At 31.2% G+C, this 24,312-nt stretch overlaps 1 protein-coding gene across 1 annotated transcript; it reads left to right on the forward strand.

The window, feature by feature from the left end:
* The first annotated feature begins 239 nt into the window (after positions 1–239).
* On the forward strand, positions 240–24,154 carry LOC130894356 (condensin complex subunit 1). Its single transcript, XM_057801125.1, has 18 exons — positions 240–521; positions 586–720; positions 781–1,394; positions 3,155–3,256; positions 3,651–3,812; positions 3,865–4,035; positions 4,390–4,564; positions 4,693–4,834; positions 5,631–5,953; positions 8,472–8,571; positions 11,160–11,441; positions 12,016–12,229; positions 13,488–13,823; positions 14,852–15,051; positions 18,337–18,507; positions 19,969–20,235; positions 21,617–21,887; positions 23,908–24,154. The coding sequence occupies exons 1-18, from the start codon at positions 401–403 to the stop codon at positions 24,079–24,081; spliced, it is 3,960 nt and encodes a 1,319-aa protein (XP_057657108.1). The 5' UTR covers positions 240–400; the 3' UTR covers positions 24,082–24,154.
* Positions 24,155–24,312: the final 158 nt, after the last annotated feature.

Genomic DNA, 24,312 nt, shown 5'->3' on the forward strand with positions numbered 1-24,312 from the left:
TATGCCTATTGGTCTATCTGAAAAATACCCAGCCAATCGAGTCTGGTATATAAATCCAGCCATTATTGCCATCATTTCTTAACTGTCAGTCGATAAAATAGTGGATTAAAAATACATAAAGAACCCAACTGGAACTTTATTTATAGGTTATTATTTTCCGACAGATATGTAACTACAACATAAAAATTGCACTTGATAAACCCGCTCTTAAAGTACAAAAATTAATGTGTGCATTAGGAAGCGATTTTACCTTGACCGAATATTGTACGTTACAAAGTTGGTCATACTGTGAGATTGGTGAGACTTTTAAATGTTTGAATAACTGTCATTTTCCGCTTTGTATATGTTTAATAGTTCAGAATTTTATTTATTGGTCAAATAATCTGATCTAAACGATAGAATGGCACATTTTACATTTGTGATACCAGCAAATAAAGAAGATTTGTTGAGAAGTAAAATCAATGACGAATATAAGGTTAACAATGTTTCCTTACAGAAGGACATTCCTAAAGAATTAAAAGGTGATTTTCCATACAATATACTTAAGTTAATTCGATCGGTAGGTAATTATTATGAGTTACTTAGTTTGCAGACAATCACTTCGTGAAGAAGGTGCAGAATATATTCTAGACTCATTTGATACCTATTTCTCTGTACTACATCATGGCGATATACTTTCTCTAGATCTTATATTTAGATCTTATGAAGATTTACATAAAGGTGAAGATGTTTTTTATCAATTGGTATTAGATCATAAACCTAATTATTTGTGCGTTTCAGGTGTAGTAGAACTGAATAAAGCTCTAGGCTTTCTTTTAGATGATAAAGAAAGTTTAAATGAAGAGATGAAACTAAAATATCTCAATATTCTCAAAATGTTGATATATTTGTACACTCAAATGATTTTACAACTTGAAAAACGAAACGCTGCTAAACGAGAACAACAAATTTCAGTACCGAAAAGTCGTAAAAAGTCAACGAAAGAGCTCGAAGAGGAATTTGAAGTAGATAAAAAAAATATTTTAATAATTCTATATAATATTATCCAAAGAGACATTAATATTTTTTGGGATTCACAAGTAATAGAAGAAAGCTTCATAAATTTAATTTCTGCAATTGCGTACGAATTTCTACAAAACCCTGCAGTTAAAAAACAAAATGAAGTGTTGACTGAAATTTTCAATTTCTTAGGATACCTATTGACTTCCTATAATCATGGTACAACTTTTATTATTCGTATAACACAACTTCTCAAATTACACGAACATTTAGTTCAGTGTGTTCCAAAAGGTATTCAACAGTTAGTGCAAAATTTCAGTTCTAAAGGTTTGTTACATGAATTGATCGAAGAATTAACTGAATGGCAAACTGATGAAAAACACCAGGATGGTCAGGTATGTAGATTAACATGCTTTAATTATCATTCAATTTAATTCTCAATACTAATGGGCTTGAGAGATACAGCACTTCTTATGTAAAAGTAAAATGCTTTAGCAGAAAACAGGGAAGCATATCAAGAACTGTGAAATCTTGAATCTGATTCAGTCAGAAGAGAAAAACGATTTTCTAAAAGATCTAAACAATACAAATGCACTTTGCAGTTATTAAGAAATTTGAATATTTACCCCAATTTCAGAATATTTACAAATCTGCCTACAAGTTTTTTATTGCCTTCTACAATAGTCATGAAATAGACCATTGTAGGAAATTTAGCTTTGTTATGGATTAATTGTATTTACGATTAAATCAAATACAGCTGGAAGTGATGATCTTAAGTTGCGGATGCTCAAACAAATATTGCTAAATCACTTAATGCACATTATAAATTCTTGTTTAGACACTGGCTACTTTCAACTGACTTGAAATATTTGCTTTGTTGCCAGTACTTTAAAAGTCCTCAAATGAGCAGTGCACATCCAGATGAACTCTTTTTTGCATGAAAATAATCTTCTTCTTGTGCATCAGTCAGGATTTTGTATGGAGCAATGTTGAATATCCCTGACAACAAATCTGTCTCCTTGGATTTACTAGAAGGCATTTGATGTGTTGGATCACGATCTTCTTGTACAAAACTGAAATATCTGGGATTTGAAGAAATATCTTGTAAATTTTTTGGGTCTTACTTAAAAGTGTGCCGTAGGGTTCAATAATTTAATCACTTTTGTTTCTCGTATATGTCTTTGATATATGTGACAGTGTCTTTCACTCTCACAAACAATCATATGATGACAATCAGGTCCTACACTACTTTGATCCTGCAAGTCCAGAAGCAGCAGCTACACATCTAAATAGAAATCTGTCAAGTATTCTTGAACATTCCACTAATAATTTAAAGCTAAATGCAAATAAGACTGAAATCTTGCTGTTTTGTTCTCAGAGACGTAGAGAAAAGTTCGTAATCAGGACCAACATGTTTCCAATCTTTCAATAGTACAAATTGGTTGGTGTTGTTATCAGGTGTAGCCCCAACTTTCCTGTAAAATACTTTTTAGTTGCTATGAAATATATTGTACTGTTGCTTATTTTTTGTGCTCTTAATGTATTTTGCTTTCAAAATATATTCATGGAAATGTTGATGTTTTGGATGTTGTGTGTGACTACCTATTTGCTTGAATTTTTTTCTTATGGAATTTTTCTAGATATTAGAGAGTTATACACAATTTTTATACTCCATTAGGCGTCCAGCTCGCTCCTAATAATATTGATGGAACGTTCTAGGCGGCGTTGGGATCTTTTATTATTATTATTATTATTATTAAATATACATTCAAATAGTAGTTCAAGTTTACTGTAATTCTCAACTTTTGTCAATGTTGGCATCTACATTTGGATTGTGCTGAATATGTCCCATGTTGTGACTTTATTGTGCTGAACATTGAAGTATCTCAAATTGGATTTCAATAAAATTTTCCAATAATTTTCACAGTATAATGAAAATTATACAAATGTATTGGCTTCTCTTAAACATGCGAGTTTTAAATCATGAAAAATCTATCTTTCTCTCCAAAACAAAAAATAATTTTTTCAGTGTTAGATTTTTATGCCAATAAATGACTAACAGTGGCCAAAAGATTGAAGTAATTTTTAAAATAGGCTTCTCATGTTCACATTTCACTCTCATATGAAAAAACAATTCTTATGAACATATTTTTAGGGTGCCAGAAATTGTGCTACAGTTCTTTCGACATTAGCAGCACTGATGCCAGATCTCATGATGCCAGAAGTGGTTTCTCTGAATAACTATTTGTATCATGAGGTAATTTTTAGCATTACAGTTACTGTTTCTTTGAACTAAAGCTGAAACAATATTGATTTCAATAAAGTAAATAATATTTGTATAAATATTTATATTAAAAAATTCAATACACTACAATTATTTAGTGATAAATAGGTTTTAAATATTATGTATATGTATATTAGGGTGATTCATTTCTGAAAAAAATTTTTTTTATTTAACAGGATCCTCTGAAGGTATTCAGAAGATTTCTTCAATAATTGAGTCGAAAGCTTTCTGGAAATTAATATTCTTAGAATACCATTTATTATTAAATACTTAATACATATAGTGTTTATGGTTTGACCTATTAATATTTTTTGACTTTATTTTAATTAACATTAAACAAATTAATAGTATCTTATTTCCATTTCAGCCCCCTAGCCTTAGAATTTCGGTAATAATGGTTATTGTGGAAGTTATTTTGAATAATTTGACCAGCAATGATTTGAGTGACGAACAAAAACAGTTTAGAGATGAATTATTTGATATGATTTTAGAGCATACTGAAGATAATTCTGTTTTAGTGAGAGCTAAAGTAAGTATAAATTCAAACAAAAAAATTAAGAATCAAACGAAATTTTTTTTAGGTGTTTCAACAATTGGCCAGGCTGCAAAAGGAAATGGCGATTCCGTTAAAGTTTCAACTCCAAGTATTGGAGAAAGCTGTAGAACATTTGTGCGATAAAGGGTCTTTGTCAAGGAAGTGTGCAATTAATTGTGTTACCACTTTTTTAACATGTAATGCTTTTAGTGCGAATGTAAGTATTCATATTTATTGTTATAGTTCATTCATTAAATGAATAGAAAAAATTACTTGTCTGAAAGCAATTTGCCTTTGGAACATACAGAAAAAATAATTCTGGCCTGAAGGCTTCAAAGTTTGGAAACCCCTGATGTAGACAAGGTTATCTCAAAGTTATTGTGGCCCTATGAACATAAGCTAGTAGGCTGGAAATGGGTACTTGAGCCTATAATTGTATACTAGGTATACAAAACCATCATCAAACCCATGATCCCAATGCATCACTTATTTGGTGGATGAAAACTGAACAAACACCAGCATAGAGGGGGCATATGAATTAGAGTTGATTGAGTTTAAATTTGTTTTTTAGTTATCTTTATCATCAATAAGAGAAGAATTGGAGAAGCATAAAAATTTATTGAAAACCACCAAAGGAAAGTTTGAGGATCCTAAAATGGAGCAGATAATGAAACTACAAGCACAGTGGAATGATATTGTCGAACCACTTAAAAATGTAGTCGAAAAAGAACTTGGAAGAGATAAAGGTGACATATTTATTTGTTTTTTTATAAACTTTTGCTAAAAATATCGAATGATAGTTATTTATTTAATAAAATTCAATTCTATGTCAATTTTATTTTTCATCAAATTGATTTTCTTTATATATTTACAGAAAATGAATCCGAACACAAAAAAATCCCTCCAAATAAAGCTCAAGAGGTAATCAAAATCTATCTCGAAGACTCGAAATTTAAGGAAGCTTTCAACGTGTGCAGAATGGCTATCAAAGATAATGCATTCATTGAAAAATTCAAGTGGGTTAATTATACAATTTAAATACATTTTGTTTTTATTGTGTTTGTCGAAATTGTAATATGTTTTTGATCAAATATCTTTTCTATTTCTTCAATTGTCACCGCTAAGTAATCACTTTTGTCATTTAGTCACTTCCAAAACTAAAAAAACCCTTGTCAATTTCCCACTTCAGTGCGAGCTTGTGTATGTAACGAAATTTCATTTTTAGACTCTTTTCCTTTGTTATCTCCTAAGGGACATCACATATAGCTTATTTGTTCATAGGCTACTGTAATAGTTGTTCTTTATATTCACTATTTAGCAGCTACCAAGCCACGCTAATACACCACTTCCACTTGATATACCTAGACTATCAATAACTGATAGACCACCCATAACAATCCAGCCACCAAAACTTAAAAAAACTTAACTTGATCATGATTATTTTCTTTTTTAATCTTGTAATTGCCTCAAATACAAAGGAAGTCAATACATGCCTGAATGACTTAAGATATCATATCAACCATTTCAAAAAAAGTAGTTTGAGAAATAATTCCAGTAGAATATCTAAATAAATAATAAAATCTACTGTATCTCCGGAATAAATACGAATTTTTAAAAATCCGTTTAATGACATATTCTTAATGGTCTAAGATTTTTCCAAATTTCTAGACCAGAATACTCCCTTAACACAAATACATAAATTAATAAAACTTGTAATATTAACAATCTGCGAATTCCCTCCGTACTATCAAAGGTCTAAATTTAAAGTATCAGTAACAGAACAAAAATATTAATACAAGTAAATTATTATAGGGAAAGGAGCTCCATAGAAGATCTCGATTTCTATATGGGGATATTTTATACCATTTTCTTTAACGTTTCCAAAATTGTTGGACAAATGGAAAACCAAGAATTTGTCAAAGTAACCGAAGAAGATTTAAGAAATATGGAAAATTTATCCTCAAAAATAGATTTCTTGAAACAGTGCGTCGAATTTTTAGAAACCATCGATGCGGCCATAGACGTGTGCGTGGAATTGCTGGAAACTACGTCTGTATCCGATATGCAGGAAGCTATTGAATTTTTCGTAGCCGCATATCAATTTAATATTGATCGAGCTACTGAAGGAATTTTAGGTAAATGAAAAATCAGTCAATAGTTTAATAAAATTACAATTCCAATCTGAAAGGCAAGCCTATATTTTTTAAATAAGTTAATTTATTGTTAAAAAATGTCGAAAATTATGTGGGGGTAGAAAATGATTATTAATTATCCTAAAAATAAATTTTAAAATAACTCAAAAACATAAAAAGATATTAAAACAAAAAGTTTATTACAAAAATGTAGGCATACAATTTTCTATAAAATCGTCATATTCACATTAGAAATCACAATATTTGAAAAAATTATTAAAAAATCTATAAAATATCGATAGGTGGGAATTTTTCAATTTTTTACAAATAAATTTTACAAAGTATAACGAATAACATCAGAAATGTAATTTTTATATTAATTTCTTTAACAGTTTTGATGTGGTTTGATGGAAGAGTAACTTTTCATTGCTTGACAATACTTTTGCTATGGTGATTATATTGTTAAATGAAAAATCATGAAAAAAGTGGAAGGACTTATTTTACTACTATAAACAATAAAACAGCTTCAATAATATTTATACATAAAAAAGAAGACATGTTAAGGCAACTTATTTGAAAGAGGCTGGGTTGTTTTAAACTCTCAACAATGTTGTATCCCATAGTCTAATAATACTCCTATGTTTAAGCTCATAATGGCCTAACAGGATATACTGTGATTGTGGCTTAGGAGCCACAATAAAATATTATAGAAAAAAATGGAAACGTCTAAGGAATGAGTAAATGAAATATAAACACAAAAACTGCATTTATAATTTTTAAAATAAAACTAGACAGAAATCTGGTGCATTCTGTTCTCAAAATAAACATAAATCCAAATTTTAATGAAACTGAAAGGGTTAAAAGAATTTGCTTCAAAGAATTTCTTGAAAAAAATACTAAAAAAGTTCAAAATAATATATGAATAAGAAAGGATTTTTGTGGACAAACTAATAGACCAAATGCATAGCAGGTTGGACAAGGATATTCCATTTGAAGCGGTAATTAACGACCTCCAATCGTGGGTGAAAAAAAATCTTCCGGACACAATTATCACAACCAGTACGAAGATATTTCAACAGATTTAGTATCACCAAAAGGCAAAGGAAAGCAGCAGCTCGTAGTAACTCAAACATAAACTCCACTTTACCTCTACTAACCCTTACAGGAAATAGACATTAATAGAGAGACAAGAAATAATTATTAGATGATTAAAGTACCTCTATAAAGCCAGATTGTGCAAACAAAATGGCTCGAAATGTATCTCTCTGGTACACAGACGGTTCGAAGCTAGTGCAAGGAGAGCATATTTCTAGGAACATCACTCACAATTTATCAGGTAGAGTTAGTATAGAAACGTCTCTGAAAAGCACATCCACATTCTCTCAGATATCCAAGTGGCCTTGAGGATCTTGAAAGCTATAGACTGCACGTCCAAACTAGTGTGGGAGTGTAAAAAAATTCTAGAAGCTCTCGCTAACATAATCAAAGCAACCCTAATGTGGCTTCCAGGGCGAAAAAAAAGGGAAACGACTCCATATCTTGGACCAGAACTCTACTGTGACCTCATGAGATGCCATATCAATAATGAACTGAACGAATGGCAAAAGAATCAGATGGAATCTTACTGGAGAAACACTCCAGGCACAAGACAATCTGTAAGATTCATAAGCATATCAGCTAAGAAGTCTGAAGAAATTCTAGTGATCTCCAGAAACGACATGAAACTGGTGGTTGGTCTTCTGACAGGTCACTACCCCGTTAAAAACTACCGTAAGACGATGGGCACGGTAGAAGATGACAACTGCAGATTCTGCGAACAAGCCAAGTAAACAGCAGAGCTTCTACTGTGCTAATGTCCTGCCCATTTTGCTAAAAGGCTTAAGAACCTTTAAGAAGCAATATCAACACCTTGGGAAATGGAACACAAAACCCCTAAAAAATAGCGTTTTTTGGGAGAAGTTTGTTTTTTTGGAAAAAGAACAATAAGATGTAGAGTCTTATACAAAATATCTTCCAGTTATAAGCTCTAAAGCCAAAACACTCCCCAAAACAATCTACAAGTATTTATGTGAGGACTACATAATAGCCAAGATAAAAAGATATGTTAGACATATGACTAAATATTTATTTACTTTTACCTCTGGTAGAAGAATTCATGGAAAATAATTCAAAAATTAAATGCCCCTGCTTAAATATAATGAAACTGAATTGAGATATTGGCTATACAACAGGACAACACAATAATTAATGACAAAATATTGGGCAACAAATAAAACAGGGTAATAAGCATGTTCCAAAATTGTGATTGTTCATTGTAAAGAAGTCAAAACTGGAATAAGTTGATGGAAAATTTTTAGCCCCATTTTTGTTCAAAACTTATCATTTTTAATAATGAATTTTTTGAATGTATATTAAAATCAATTTATATTGTTGACTTATCCCTCAGAAGGTAATTTGAATTCTCAATTTATTGGAAAACATTGGAACATCAATTTATTTATCAAGCAAATTATTGTTTTAGCAATGTTGCGAGTTATGCAAAGAACTGAACAAGAACGTAAAGACGCGATTATTGGTGCGTTTAAAAATATTTATTTATTATCCGATTCCAAGAATTTAACGTAAGTAGAATTTACAATAATTGTATAACTTTGATTTTTCAATAGTAGGAAGACGTATCAATGGGTTCGTTTCTATTTAAGAGGTTTTTGGATAAAAAATACCAAATTATCTTAACCATCTATGAACAATCCATACCCCATTTTTTTGTACTAATAATCATAAGCTATGATCTTGACAATCTGCTACCCTGCTCACTCGTCCTGCCTCTTGCCCTTCTTTTTCAGACCTATTCGTCTCATGTCAAATAACATCTTACAACAGTATCCACACTCCCAATTAGGTCGAAAATGTATTGTTAGTATCAGGAGTGATATGAGTTGTATGGAAGAATTGGGTTATCCTTGATAATTTAGACTGTTTACGCTCTTCTTTTCCAATTTTTGTATTTGAACAGTTATTTCTTCTGGTTTGTTTGATATTTTAATCATTTCTGTCTTTTGTTTGTTAATGTGCAGTCCCTCATTACTCCACTTCTGTATTCTATTTTGTAGCTCTTCTTTTGTGTTAGCGAATATTAGTAGGTCGTTCGTATACGTTAGTATACTATTCTATGCGTGTTTTATTTCCTTCTTCAGCTTTTTCGTCCATGACTACAAGAAATAACGGAATAATAAGAAGAATAACGAGCTTAGAACGTCTCCTTGTCTCACTCCTCTGTAAGTTACAAAATTACTTGTCGTCTTCCAGCTAACTTTTACCACGTTCTCTATTTCTTGTCGTCTTCCTGCTAACTTTTACCACGTTCTCTATTTTCTTATATAATATTTTTAACTATGTTTATCAGTTTGTTTGCTAATTTCTCTATTCCTAAAAATGCAATAAAACATTTAAATTGGTATAACCGGAAGTGGACATTTTTTAACTAAATCTCACTCATAAATATGTGTTCGCTGATAAATTGCGTTGATTTTAATCTAATTTTGATCTTCATGAAAATATAATCTGACATTGACAACTTGTATAATTATATCAATCAACAGATGTTTTTATATAGGACAGACATCTTAATGTTTAAAAAATAGAATAAGGAGTATCAGTAAAAAAATACTTCATCAATAAACCATTAAATAACAAAAAACATACATTTAATTATAAAAATTATAAAATCCAGCTAAGCAGTCTGAAAAACTTCTCGTGATGACCAGAAACGACATGCAAATGATGGTCGATCTGCTGACAGGTCTTTGCACTGTCCAAACACTACCTTAACACGATGGGCATGGCATAGGATCTACTCTGCCAATGTTCTGCTCATTTCGCTAAAATTAAATTTTAAATTATAAAAATTCTAAAATCGTTCACAGTCAAATATACCAAAAAAAGATAATTTCTAAATATTATTCACATAGAAAGAGACGAGAAAGCTATCAATGATAAAAAAGATCTATAAAATAATAGGTGATTCCATTCTTTAGGGTACAACTCTCCAATAACTTTGACTTTGAAATATGTTATTACTGGGGTACTTCTGAGCATGTCCATGTATATTTATATAGGGCGCTCATATTTTTTTTCCATACAAAACTTTGTACATTCAGTTTTTCATAATGTAAGATCCCGTGCTTTTGTATCTTCAGCACACTGTTCCCATCAGTTCCAGTGGGTACAATACTAACTTAACTTCAAATAGTACTATTTGTTTTCTTTTGTTATATATTCCCCCCGGTGCCTCGTCTAGCGCGCGCCCTTTTTGTAATATTTGTTATCAACATTTTACCTACTACCACATACCTCAAGGTCAAAAGGCGATAGAGTTGTACCCTAAAAGATAAAATGTCCAAATATTTTATAAATTCCAATGTAACTGAATAATTTGAATTGAGGATTCCTTCTTTTTCCTGATGTGACATCGAAAGACAAAGAAAAATTTTCATTGTGATATTCATATGGTAGACTATCTGTTTATTGATATTGTTACAAACTCGTCCACGACATAAAGCGTGTAGCCATTCCTGTCCCGTTATAATGTAATTCTAAAATTTGGCAAATTCGTGGTGTCTTTAATTTTGTTTTTATTACACCGGCGGTTTGCTTGTATTGTTTTTTTAGAACTAATTTCTAGGAAGATCTTTTCATTTATTTGTTTGTTTATTTTCTAGAATTTTCGAGAAATGCGTATTGGGTATATAAAGGGGTTTGCTTAGCGGAGTTACTTAGTTTAAAATAAATAGTCATGGTAAACAGAACGAAATAGAAAACCAACTGGTGAATTTGAATAAATTATTAGGTATTATAAGTTAATTAAGTCCAGTTTATGTTGTGTATGTAAAAGACTGTATATAAATTTACCCCACTGTCATAAAAAGTTTAAATAAATTGTCAATGTCAGGTTATACATAATGAAGATCATTTATCAGAAAGAAAAACATATAAAAAGACTTAAGAAGTTAGAGAAATAAATATGAATACACATTTCAGCTATAATAATATCTCGAATATTTCATTTATTTCTGTCCACACTGTATGTTATCTAGTTATTGAATATCCCATTTTCCGATGCTATTATTAATCCAAGTTTGTGAAAAACTTTTTTGTTGTGTTAAATTTCTTGTTTTATCAATTTTATTACAATTTAACTTTATTTCAGTGATCATTGTTCCGTTGTTGTCCAGCGTTTAATTTGTTTAATAAAATCTTTACCAGCAACAAATCTAGACGATCTTCAAGAAATTTTATCAGATTGGATAGCAAAAGGTACTTTAGATAACAGCGTCATCGATATGTTATGGCAGATCGTAACTCAACGTGTCACCACTAAAGTCGAAGACGAAATAGCAGCCGTTGTTTTGTTGAAGATGGCAGCGACGGGAAGAAAAACAATAATTTCGAAAAATCTTAATTTAACAACCAACATCGCATTCAACGAAAGGTAACCGTTTTTAATATTTGTTGTTAGAGGTATTTCCAAAGAAAAATCGAACCAAAGACTAAAACGAATATTATTTTGGATGGATCACACTGTAAAATCTTGACACAGATGGTAGATTGTATGAGGATCGTTTTGGTTTTCCAGCCGCAGATGTTTTGTATCTCAATGTTCTACCTCCAAAATACTTGGATTTCTCCAAAGGAGTAGGACATTTGCATAATAGATTCTCTACTGTATATATAGCTTGCTTGCAAAATCTGCAGTCGTGTATTTTCTATTATAGCTTCATGTTTTGTTACTTTTTTACCATCTTCATTTTTTATCGTGTTCCACTTATTTTTTCTCGCTAATCTTCTCAGATGTTTTATTTCTATCACATTATTTTTGCCTCAGATTTTCCCTTAATTTTCTACTGCATATGTTATATATTTTCATTTTCACAACCATATCTATATTTTTGTGTGCCAAGTACAACAAACAAAATAAATTTAAAACTCATAATTAAGTTTCTATTATATTTTACATAATATTAAAAATTTTATATAAAAATTTAATAATACTATTTTTGTTTAAGGGGAAAAAACAATCTACAATTTCTCGCCGTTTGCTGCAGACTTTTATCAGTAGCCTACGAAAAAGTTGATGTGAATAGTCAGAATTTCAGTTTTAGAATCAAACCTACTGAAGATTGTTTCGTTAATCTTTGTAACATATTGAGCAAAATGTTTTTCAAATCATCGCCATTTTATCATGAAGCTTTGTATGCTGGATTGGATTTCGTTTATAAGGTAAACAACATATTTAAAGTCTGCGTTCATGAGTATATTTATAGTATATCACCAATTTCGAATTTTCATGTATTTATTGAACAGAAATCAAAGTTTCTAACTTTATACCTACTTAATACTGTCACGTTTTTTACTCCCCAATTCGATTATGTTTTGTTGACTCTTCAAACGCAGCCCAGAATACTCTAGAATCTTCAATAACTATGTAATCTAGCAATCACCTTGTTACTAGGGGAAAAAGAATGATTTACTGTTAAATATTGCCACAACACGCAAAGGTTTGAATTTATTTAAAAAAAATTATTAACTTATATTCTGATATATATCTTTCTGTTCAACATATTTTGATGTTTCTTGTTGAATTTCTCATTTTACAATCTTCATTCTTTCCCTTCTTATGATGCCTTTCTAGCCAATTCGATTCTCTCGAATATTCTTGTATGTTATTCAGTCTAAACACTTAGGAACACTCCAGAATATCGATAACTATATGATCATACACGAGAATACAAAGTTACAAGGGAAAGAAGAATAACCTAACCAATTTAATGATCTGCTTAGCCTCTTTACAATATAATAATAATCTGACACTTGGCAGTTTGATTTTATTTGAACACAAATCTAGTATTAAGAGAAATCAAGGTTTATAATTTCCCATATAAATTTTTTTGACATTTTCTCCGTCCATCAACGTATTTTTTTGATAAATGAAACGACTCATTAAAGTATTGGAACACTCGAGGGGTTTTATATTTATTTATTAACATAAATTAAGGTTTATAATCCCTTAGATAACATTTTTTGACGTTTTTCTACATTTCCATCTGTCGTATACCTTTTCTACATTCAATTCTTTTGTATCGAATTGCAGTCAGAACAGTCTAGAACACTGAACATGTATCCTGCATTCATATTGATGGAAAGGGCTTTCACGTCACGTGTACATTTTGTTGATATGCATTATATCTATTTATTGTATGAGATTATAGTGTTGTATTTTTGTAATTATTGAACCAGACTGTAATATGCACCTACAACATTACTATGAACTCTCTAGTTCAATAAATACTCTAGTATTTTAGATGCATGTGTCAGGATACAAATACCTTACAACTACAGTCTAAAAGACCCTTTAACGACATTTTAACTGCATCACAATGCCTTCTAGCCGTGGTTGTTTGAGAACTGTTATTAAGGAACTATCCCACAAACCTCAAAACCTCCGATTTACTTTTATATCAAGCTTTTTTTATTCTAGTTGAGCTCCAAACCGGAAATATTTGTCGAACAACTTTTGCAGAACATCATTCCAAAATTTTCAGCGAAATTAGAAGAAGATCCCGATTTAGAAGTACCTCAGTACGCCCTCATAAGGATTTGTCAGTTGTGCGGTTGTGTGGCAATCAAGCAATTGGAATATATGGACGATACTGTTTACAAGGAATTGAAACGACGTCAAAACGTTAGAGATGAACGAAAAAAACAAAAGAAGAGTCTAACTGATGTTAATAAAATTGGCAAAAGAAAGAAAAAAATATCTCTTACTGCTACCAGAGCATCTGAAGCCTCACTTTCAAATATTACAGTTAGTGCAGTGAGTATTTTTAAACCTGACTTTTCATATCTTTCAACCTTCTTTCCTCTACTATACAGAATTGCTTTTCTAACGAATTTTAATTTCTCTCGAGTTTTCTTGTAGGCTCCTCAAACGTAGTCTAGAACACAAAAACACTCCACAGAATGTTCGATAACATAGTAATCATGCGATCATTTGGCAAGTTACAGGGAAAAGAAGAAGAACCTAACCATTTGAACAATCTGATTAGCCTCAATACAATATAATTACATTTTAACACTTCCCATCTATCAACTTCCTTTCCTCTTTCAATTCTACCTCTTGAATATTCTCGTAGGCTACTTGAACGCAGTCTATAGCGCTTAAAACCCCTCTAAAATAGACAAACGCTGAGGTGTAAGAAAAGAAGATTAACCTAACCATTTGAACCTCGACACAATATAATAATACTGAACACACTGTTTACAATACCAACACATTATTACACTGTCTGACGCGCATTTCGATAACCAAATTATCGTCTTCAGAGACTGAAAAAAACTCGCGTCAGACAGTGTAATTGTGAGTGTTGGCGTATTGGTAATGTAAACCGTGTTTTCAGTATAAATTTCACCAACGGTTCCAGACATTCCAGCTTAGTTAACAATATAATAATATTGTAACACTTCCTATCTTTCTATTTCTTTTTTTAATTCTATTTGTCGAATGTTTTCATTAACTTTTCAAACGCAGTTTAGAGCACATAAAAATACTCCAGAACATTCAATAACTTTGTAATTATGTAGTACAACAATGAGTTACAAGGGGAAGAAGAAGAATATAACCATTTGAACAATCCGACTACCCTGAAAACAATATAGTAGTATTGTAATACTTCCCATCTATCAACTTCCTTTCCTCTTTCAATTCTACCTCTCGAATATTCTCGTACTGTGCGAGAACATTCTAGAACCCTATGGAATATTCCCCTCGAGTAACTGATTTTTTGATCTTACTTTAAATGGTTGGATCTTTTGTTAATTTTCTTTAAAAATTCATTGTTTTAGACAGATGACGATACCATCATGGAAGGTGCTCAAGCTGAAGATACAGATGCGGATTTTATCCTTAATATTCTCGAAAAAAATATTGTCACTGGTAACGGATTTTTAGCGCAATTGGCTCCAATAATAATACAAATTTGCGAGCGCCCTGATATTTATGAAACTGAAGAGCTGCAGTTTGCTGGAGTAACAGCATTAGCTAGGTATATTTCTCAATTTTTCCAGGAAAACTAATTTTTATGTGTTGGTTATATTTAGATATTTATTTCAAAAATATCATACTTTACAGCATCGTTATTGCCCTAAATATAATTTTGATGATTTTGTCAAAAAAATTCAGCACAATAATATCATCGATAAGTGTAATTAAAAACCTTTGGATATTTACAAAGCATTTGACAAAATACGATTCACTAGAATTCTTCTTGACTGAATAATAATAATAAATATAACTAGAATAAATGCTTAAATCTCCCAATAAGACCTCAGAAAATTCTGTTCATCATCCTTTTTGGATATTCACGAAACATTTGACAAAATGTCTCCTAATAAGACCTCATAATATATGGTATTCTAAAGGAAGTTGTTTTAAAACTTAATATTTGTCACTATCTTGGATCAATTACAAAACAACCATTAAAAGTGTCACACCCAGAAGAAAGATCTTATCGACCTTGATTATTTGGTAATGTAATAGACTTAGAAATTGACTAAAAAAAAATGTTAATTTTGTTTCTGCCCTCCCCACAACTGAATATATTCCTGTATACATAGAGGCATCGACAAAAGAAGGTGGTCGATGTCTAGTTCTAAGCAATTTCAATTGCCGAATTAACTTCTCCAGAGTCTGTGAAAAGTTTTAAAAGATTTAAACCTAGTATTCACGGAAAAAAAGTAACGTCAGTTTCTTAGTGAAACCCCATAGTTCGACGTGTTAAAAAAAGACTTGTGGACGTCCATTTAGATGTGATGGTACAGGGATTTATGGAATATCGTCTAAGCAGTAACTTCCCAAACCATTATTGTACAGTCTTGTACACAATAGATGGGTGATAATTTTGATTTGAGACATTTTCACAAACACAAGAAGATGATTTTGAAATAACTCTATTATCCAGCTTTATTAATCAGGTTTCTGTTTTTAGAAACATGACCAAAAAACGTTCGATACTGTTATCATAACTTGCTCTAAATATGATCATGATCTGGGTGTAATTCGTCAAATGCCACTGAAATTAGCATCTTCAAATTAACTTTTTCACATTATAAAATGGATAATTAAAATGAAACCAAAGAACCTTCACATTAAACTAGAGTTAACATCTTTATATTCTCAATGACATGAAGAGATTCTGTTGCTCAGAATTACAAAAATATTACTAGAAAACAAATTGCATATGACATTGTAAAGTAAAGTATCATGGCGCTGCAGAGTACAATAAAGAATCACCACTAATTGTTAAAGGTCCTTGTTACATGGAACACGAGATGTCACATCCATATTCCTATATTCAAGAGATAGAAACCTTATGTAAAAAAATTGGAAAGCCATACTAACTACTTAGTATTTCTGCTTTATCTGAATAGAAAGTAATGGATTAGAAAGGACCAAATGGACTGCTATTTTGGCAGAGAAAGAAAAAAGATTAATGTCAAAACAATATTGCATGACCATGGACGATTCTTTATTCTCTTGACTGCTTTTAATGATTCTAAGAGAATCGCAAAATATTTTCAATACTTCCATAGTTCGCAAAATTCTTTCAAAAAAGTTGAATACAATTTTAATTTTTTATTAGAACTAGAACTATTTGTTTCGAGAAATCGATTAATAATTCCTAAAAAAATAATTTAATTTCATAATTGAAATACAAAAAGAATAGGAATGCATGAATGAATTGGAATCGATATCTGAAAAATTAAATTCCAGGTTTTAAAAAAGTGAATAGAAAATCCTCACTTGGTGATGTTCGTTCTGATATTTTCTAATTTTTTGTTTTGATCGGGAGAATAGGAGGAATAGGAATCTATATAACTGTGTGGTCTGAGAAGTGGACCTAATGTTTAATCAATTTCCTTTCACTAGAAAAGTCTTATCATGATCAAAAGTCACAAAATATGGGAAAATCTGGTCAACCACACGATCCGTTAAATATTTTTGCTACTTGTAGAGGGAAACGATGGAGAAAGAATGTAATTAACATGATGATAGTAGATCTTTTTTCACTAGAAAGCTCTCATCAACACCCACAAACTACATACAAAAAATGTAAAGATACACCAACAACTTAATGTTCCTGGTAGTCTGAAAGGTCTCATCGTACATTGAAAAAAGTCACAAACTACATACAATAACTGGAATGTTACACCAACAAATTAATATTCCAGCTACTCAAAGGCAAACGGAGGATTAGAAAGTAATTGAGATGATTAAGTATATCTATTTTCACTAGAAATGTCTCATTGTACATTTAAAATATCTGAACTATATAGAAACAGACTGAAAATCTGCATCTAATTGGTATTTCTGATACTTATAGAAGCAAACAGTGGACCGAAAAAATAAACTAGTGGTATTCTTTTCACTAGACAGATCTCATTACATAGCCACAAACTACATACCAAAACTGTAAAGATACATCAACAACTTAATGTTTCTGCTAGTCCAAAAGGTCTCATTGTACAGTTGAGAAAGCCTCAATATTTCTGATGCTTTTAAAGACATACGGAGTAGTATTCTTTTCACTATAAAAGTCTCATCACACAGTTAAAAAGTCACAAACTGGATAAAAAAATGGAAACCAACACCCAAGTACTACTACTTCAAGAGGTAATGAATTATACACAAAAAAAGATAAATTTTAATTTCCTTTACATAGAAAATTTCCCATAAAACAATTTATGAAAACTGCGTAAAAAAAAGAAGAGCCGCATTTACTTTTTCTGTTACTCCAAGAGGTGAGCAGAAGATTAAAAAGAAATTGATCAGATAAATCTCTTAATGCCACAAGGGATACACACCATCAAAGTGATCTATAGAATTACATTCTAATTGAAGGTAACAACTAACATATATGTTGTAGTGATGGTATTTAAGATGAGGGAGCTACCAACCTCTCCTGTGCCAAGAGAAAGGAACAGAAACACCAAGAAGTCTTGGGTCTGACATATATTCAACTTTCCATCGAGAGTGTCTTATTTTGTTACAGATGATTAAACAATAAGTGTTGTCACTCTGTTATTGATTCCGCCTTGCATGTGATTTGACGAGTAACAATAAAGATTATTTTGGTCAAAACATGGGTTATATTAATTAATATTATAATAATTACATTTAATTTGCACTTGATTAATTGTACACAAAGTCAGGTCAAAAACCAAGCTAAAATCCTGTGTCTCTGAATAATGGAACTATAGTTTGTTCATATTTCTTCTTTTTTGATGAAGAAAAAGCTGCAACTTTATATTTAGATCATTTTTCTTTATAGGTATATGTTAGTATCGAGTGAATTTTGCCAGAAACAAATAAGACTCTTATTTACAATTTTTGAAAAAACGAATTATCCAGGCATAAAAGAAAATATATTGATCCACTTATCAGACTTACTTACCAGGTTCCCGAATATCATCGAACCTTGGACAGATAGACTTTTTCAACGGTAAGCATTTATTTTTAATAATAAGAAAATTAAATTTTGAATGGTGGAACATGACTAAGAAAGCAAAAAGATTGAAAATATCTCTCGTTATTTGTAAATATAGATTAAAATTTGTAGAAATAAAAATACGATGATCATTTTTCCAATGCCAATTAATTTGACAAATTTTTATTTGTCAATAATTCTCAGATTATTCTCAAGGTTACTTTGGTTACAATTTTTCAAAAATTGTTTCGATGAACATTCACCTTTTCAAAAATTATATTTTGACCCCACTATAAACATTTATTGTATTTTTAATGTTATCACCATTATCATTATCATTTGATTAGTATCTAACGGATACATTCAAATATAATTCATTTGGGTGGATTATTAATTATATAAAGCGGTTATAGCATAATAAACTAAAACTGAAACTAGTCAGTTACATTATCGGTACATAAAAACATCGAATTCAATCGCCAGTAGTTGAAGGATATGAATTATGTATAATATTTTACTACAATTATAATTAAAATAATGACACATTAAAACGATTTAGTCCACTTCTGTTGATGAATAATTGGTTCAATAAAAGTATCATCACGAAAATGTAATACCCACTTCTATGTTGATGATGTAACTATATTTATTTTGGTATATAGCAAATGCTCCACGTCTACGATTGAATCTAACTGACTAGGTGCAGTTTGATAGCATCTATTATATCTGCTTTGATTTCAGTATCATCGTATAAAATTCTTCTCACTATCATAGGAAGGTTGCCAATTATAACGGTAGACTTACCTTTGACGCGTTAAGGGGCGAGCTAAAATCGCACTGCGAAGCGATTTGCACTCGTGTCTTCATAATAGTCGTTAATATTATGGTTTACTATTCGATTTACTACAAGCTGCTCTCCTTTGCCTTTTAGAGCTTGTAAATCTATGGATAAACGTATAAGAATGTCTCCGTACTGTTTGTGATGATTGTGTCACCTATACTTGTTGATTGTTTTGGGAGTCGTTTTGGATTTACAGCCACTCTGCATCTATACCTAGAAGATATATCGTAGAAGACTCTACTCAATATTCTACTTCTAAAATACATAGACTTCTCCCAAAGAAGGGATTCTTGTGTCCCTATGTGTTAGTACTACTTCTTCAAGGTACCTAAACCTTTTAGCAAAATGGACCGGACATCCGCAGAGTAGATGCTCTGCTATTTCCTTGGTTTGTCTTCTTTTTTCCAGTACCAAAATATAAATATGGTCCTGGTAACTTTAATAATAAAACAAAACCGCTGGTGATTTATTTAAGTGTTTTTATTAACATTAATGTAACTGACTAATTTCATTTTTTTGTTTGTTAGACTTTAGTACATTCATACTTTGAGAACGCTACTAAATCTATAAACGACTATTTTTCAACTGTTTTTTTTATATTACTTTCTATTATTGATACAAAATTATGTTTTCAGCCTTAACGACCCACTTCCTGAAGTACGCCGTTCTTCGTTTTTCATTATATCCAGATTAATACTAGGAGATATGATTCGAGCGCATAGTCATATCCCTAAAATGGCGTTATGCTTAGCAAACGAAGATGCAGATTTGCGAACAATGTGTAAAACGTTCTTCCTGAAGTTATCTCACAAAGAAAATAACCTCTATAATGCTCTTCCAGATATATTTTCTCATTTTATTGATACCGGTATTGATGATGAAGGATTACGAAATACAATGAAGTGAGTACTTAATTCAAAAGATTAATGTATAGGTTAATCAATACCATTGGAGCTAGTGCTGGTACCTTTATCAACAGGGCCCTGTCCGAAAGTTTTACAGGCTGAAATACAAGGTTTGCTACAAAAAATGGTGACACAATTTTTATAGCACCATTTATTTTAACTCTTAGATGTTTAGACCAGTAATAACAAGTTTGAAGTTGTTTTGTTACTATAATCGTGTGTGTTATTAAAAAGTAATGTGATATAACGCATCAAGTCGAAAATAGTGCCAAAGAAGCTCAAGAAATGTTAACATAATATCTTCGGTGTTAATGTTGTAAACGCAAGGACTTCACATCTGGTATGGGTCATTGAAACTGTAAATGAATCAAATATGGGTGACTCTGGAGGTCCTTGAAAATTAATGGACGAACTAATTTATTCAAAAGATTAATATATCAATAGCTTAGTGAAGAATATATATTGAACAATGCATCAAAATTTATTTAAAAACAAGTACCAAAGAGCTCACAAAATATTGACATGTCTTTATGGTAAAATTACAGTAATTTTGAAGAAGTCTAATGAGCGATTCACTAGTGGGAATAAGTCATTTAAGGACCTGGAAAGATAGGGATGTTTTACGGTGTCAAAACTTCGTATGGGTCCATAAAAAGCAGTTTAACATTTTTAGATGAGAGTGAGTGCCAAATTTGTTGTCTGTAAACTGATGAATAAAAATAAGAATTATAATTTACTTGGAGTTGAAAGCGTCTTCCTAAGTTCCGGATTTTATTACCAAAATGATCAGTGATGTAAGGTTCAATATGATACAGTTTATTTATTAAGTATATTATTAAAAAGGAGTGGAATAAAAGAGCTTTATTAGTGCATAAAAGTGTATCTTTTCTTCCTACATAGTTTATAGTTGGGTTAGTGGTCATTGCCTTCTAAGAGCTACATTGTGTCCCACTCGAATCTACCAATGACCATTTGGGATAAACAATCACTGTTAATATTCAAATCAAGATTTATACAATAATTTTTTTATGAATCGTATTGTGATAATATTCTTTTAATATTTATGACTCCTAACTTTAAAATTCATGATAAAATCAAATGTTGCGAAAACACAACATGTTTTTTCATTCCTCATAATGAACGAAATTGAATAGTTGAAAAGTATCCTTATAAAAAGTTACACTATATGCCAATGGTATCAGATTTAATGATTTACTTGAGGGATTCTCTCCGAAAAGACGCCTGCGCGAAAAAATTCGTTAACTGTTCTTGTCAACCGCAAGATTTTCTTTCTGTTGTATTTTTGCTTTCAAACAAATGGAATTATCAAATCTCAAATACAATATGACTATTCTCTCATTTAAATATATATTTTTAGGATTTTGCTCGATATGGTTGAAAACGCCAAACATTTAGAAAATGTGATCTCTAGATTCTGTACAAAATTCCAGCACACTGAAGATAAACGCCAACAAAGACATATTTCGTATTGTTTGACTTTGATAAAGTACAATGACAAAGCACTCCGAAGATTAATTGAAGAATTTCCAACTTATAAACATTTAGTAAGTGACGAGGAGATATACTCGAATTTTAAAACCATTATACAAAACTGTAGTAAACAGCAAGTCGGAAAAACAGATTTGAAGGTAAGATCATCTATAATTTTTTTAGAACTATCTGATTAGTTTCAAAATAAAAATCTACTTTTATAATGTTTTCTTTTCCTTTTTTAATTTGGAAATCACCTTGGTTACCTACTGAAGTCTCTCGTGTTCTATGCAGCATTTTGTAGTTCTTTTTGTATTCCGGTGCTTTGGCTCATGGATAAAAGTCAAGAGATCAATAACATATCGAAACATTTTGATAGAGACCGAAGTAGGTCGAACGTCAATTTTTACATGTTATTTTACACTGACTTTCATGGATAAGAGACCTTAAATCAAGACAAGTCATCACGCAAAACATGCAATTTCTCTGTATACTTTCTTTTCATTCTTTATGACATCTTTGATTAGTGGGATGTTCAGATCGTTATGAATTGTTTGGTTAGTAACGTACCAGGGGACTCTACTCAACATAAGGAGTGTTTTGGATTGGAGTATCTTCGTATTTGAAGGTTTACTGCAGCCCCATAGTTCTATTCCATACGACCAGATTTGTATGAATATAGTTTTGTAGATGAGCAATTTATTTTCGAGTCTTAGTCGAAACCTTTTGTTGAGTAGCCAGTGCATATTTTTTAGTTTCAAATCTAACTGTTTTCTCCTGTTTTTGATATTTGTTTTCCATGTAAGTTTTCCAACTATATGCAACCACAAGTACTTGACAACTGGTTTTATCGGAATTGGAATATTATTGATGTACATTTGCGGTCACAACAGATTTTCTTGTTGTTAATGTTATATGCTCTGATTTATTGACATTGACGTTAACTTTCCACTGATGGAGCCAGTTTTGTAATAAATTTAGATCATTTTGTAATTTTTCTACAGCTACAGTTGGGTCTACATCTGTTGCCATGATTGCCGTGTCGTTTACAAAGGTTGCTATAAAGGTATCGTCTGTGCTTGGAACGTCTGCTGTGAATATCAGAAACAGAAATGGGTCTAGAACACTACCCTTAGTTACTCCAGATTCTATCGTATGGTAATTTGAGAAGGTATCCTCAACTTTGACTTTGAAGTAGTGGTTGGTGATATAAGATTTTAAAATAAAATATAGTTGTTCCATTAAATGTAGATTCAGTTTGTAGGGCCAGACTCTGTCGAACGCCTGTTGTATGTCGAGAAATACTTCTTTCTTTCTTGTAGGGTTGTTTTAATTATATTTACTATCCTGTGGCATTGTTGAATTGTGGAGTGTTCGTATATGAAACCGAATTAGTGCTGTGGTATGAGCTCATTTATGGGAACAACAGTTTTGATTTTACGTAGAAGTAGTCTTTCTAGTTTTTGATTCATGATAACCTGAGCATACTTCCATTGTATTGGATAGTATCGAAGGCGTAATATACTATTACAGATTACTGTTCACAGCACCATTACTTTTATTGGTAGCTTCTGTAGTAGTTCCCCTGTTATACCCAGGAGCTTTCTTGGGATTTAGAAGTTTTATTTTTTGTCGAACTTATGACAGGGTAAATGTCATCAACGGTAGAGATAATTGTCATGATGCTTCAAGGTACCTTTTTTATATTATCATCTTTATTATTATCTGAAGCTGAGAACGAATTCTGCAAAAACTGTGGCTATTTTGTACGAGCCCATGTCATATCTGATTTTAGTAAGGGTGAGTTGCTTACTGTCGGTCGTTTAAGTTTTTTTGCACCTTTCCAAATGGAGTGGTCTTCACGAGAAAGGCTCGAAACATGAGTCCGAAAAGATTCATTATTTGCTTCATATAGTGCTCTATTTAGTCTGTGACTTATTCTGTAGAATTATGTTTTGCTTAAGGGATTTCTAGTGTGTTGCCATATACGTCGCACTCTTCTTTTCTCTGATACAAGTTCTCTTATGTGGAGGGGAATTTGATAGTTTTCTTGTACACTTTTTGGCGTTGTGGTGTTGCTTCCCACCCTACTTTTTGTAGGGTGGGATAGTCTGCAGCTACTTTTTTTGTAATATTTTATTATTTAGTATTTAAAACAATTTAAATTATTATTTTCAGCCCATCGCAACTGAACTTGAAACTCTAATAAAATCAGTGTTTGAATTACGAGAAGACGGTAATATGCCTCCACCTCCCGTGCCAAAATCTGTAAAGAAACGTTCAAGGCCTGTTAAAAAAATAAAAGAAAAAAGAAAGAAGAAGCAACTTAGTGATTCTGATGATTCAGATTAATATAAAGAAATCTATAATATAATATACATACCTGATTTTCAATGCTATTAACGAAATATATTCATATTTTTTTTCTGTGTTTGAATAACCTCCATTAATTTCTTCAACAGTGACAATTTCCAGAATCCACAGATGGAAATAATTTGAAAAAACTTTATGTTCAAAGATTGGGCAGAAGAATACAGTTATGAGTTACAGAGTGGGTTTTATATAATCGGAAATGGATACTGT

The sequence above is a fragment of the Diorhabda carinulata genome, chromosome 5 (assembly GCF_026250575.1).
Source record: "Diorhabda carinulata isolate Delta chromosome 5, icDioCari1.1, whole genome shotgun sequence".
Lineage (NCBI taxonomy): Eukaryota > Metazoa > Arthropoda > Insecta > Coleoptera > Chrysomelidae > Diorhabda > Diorhabda carinulata.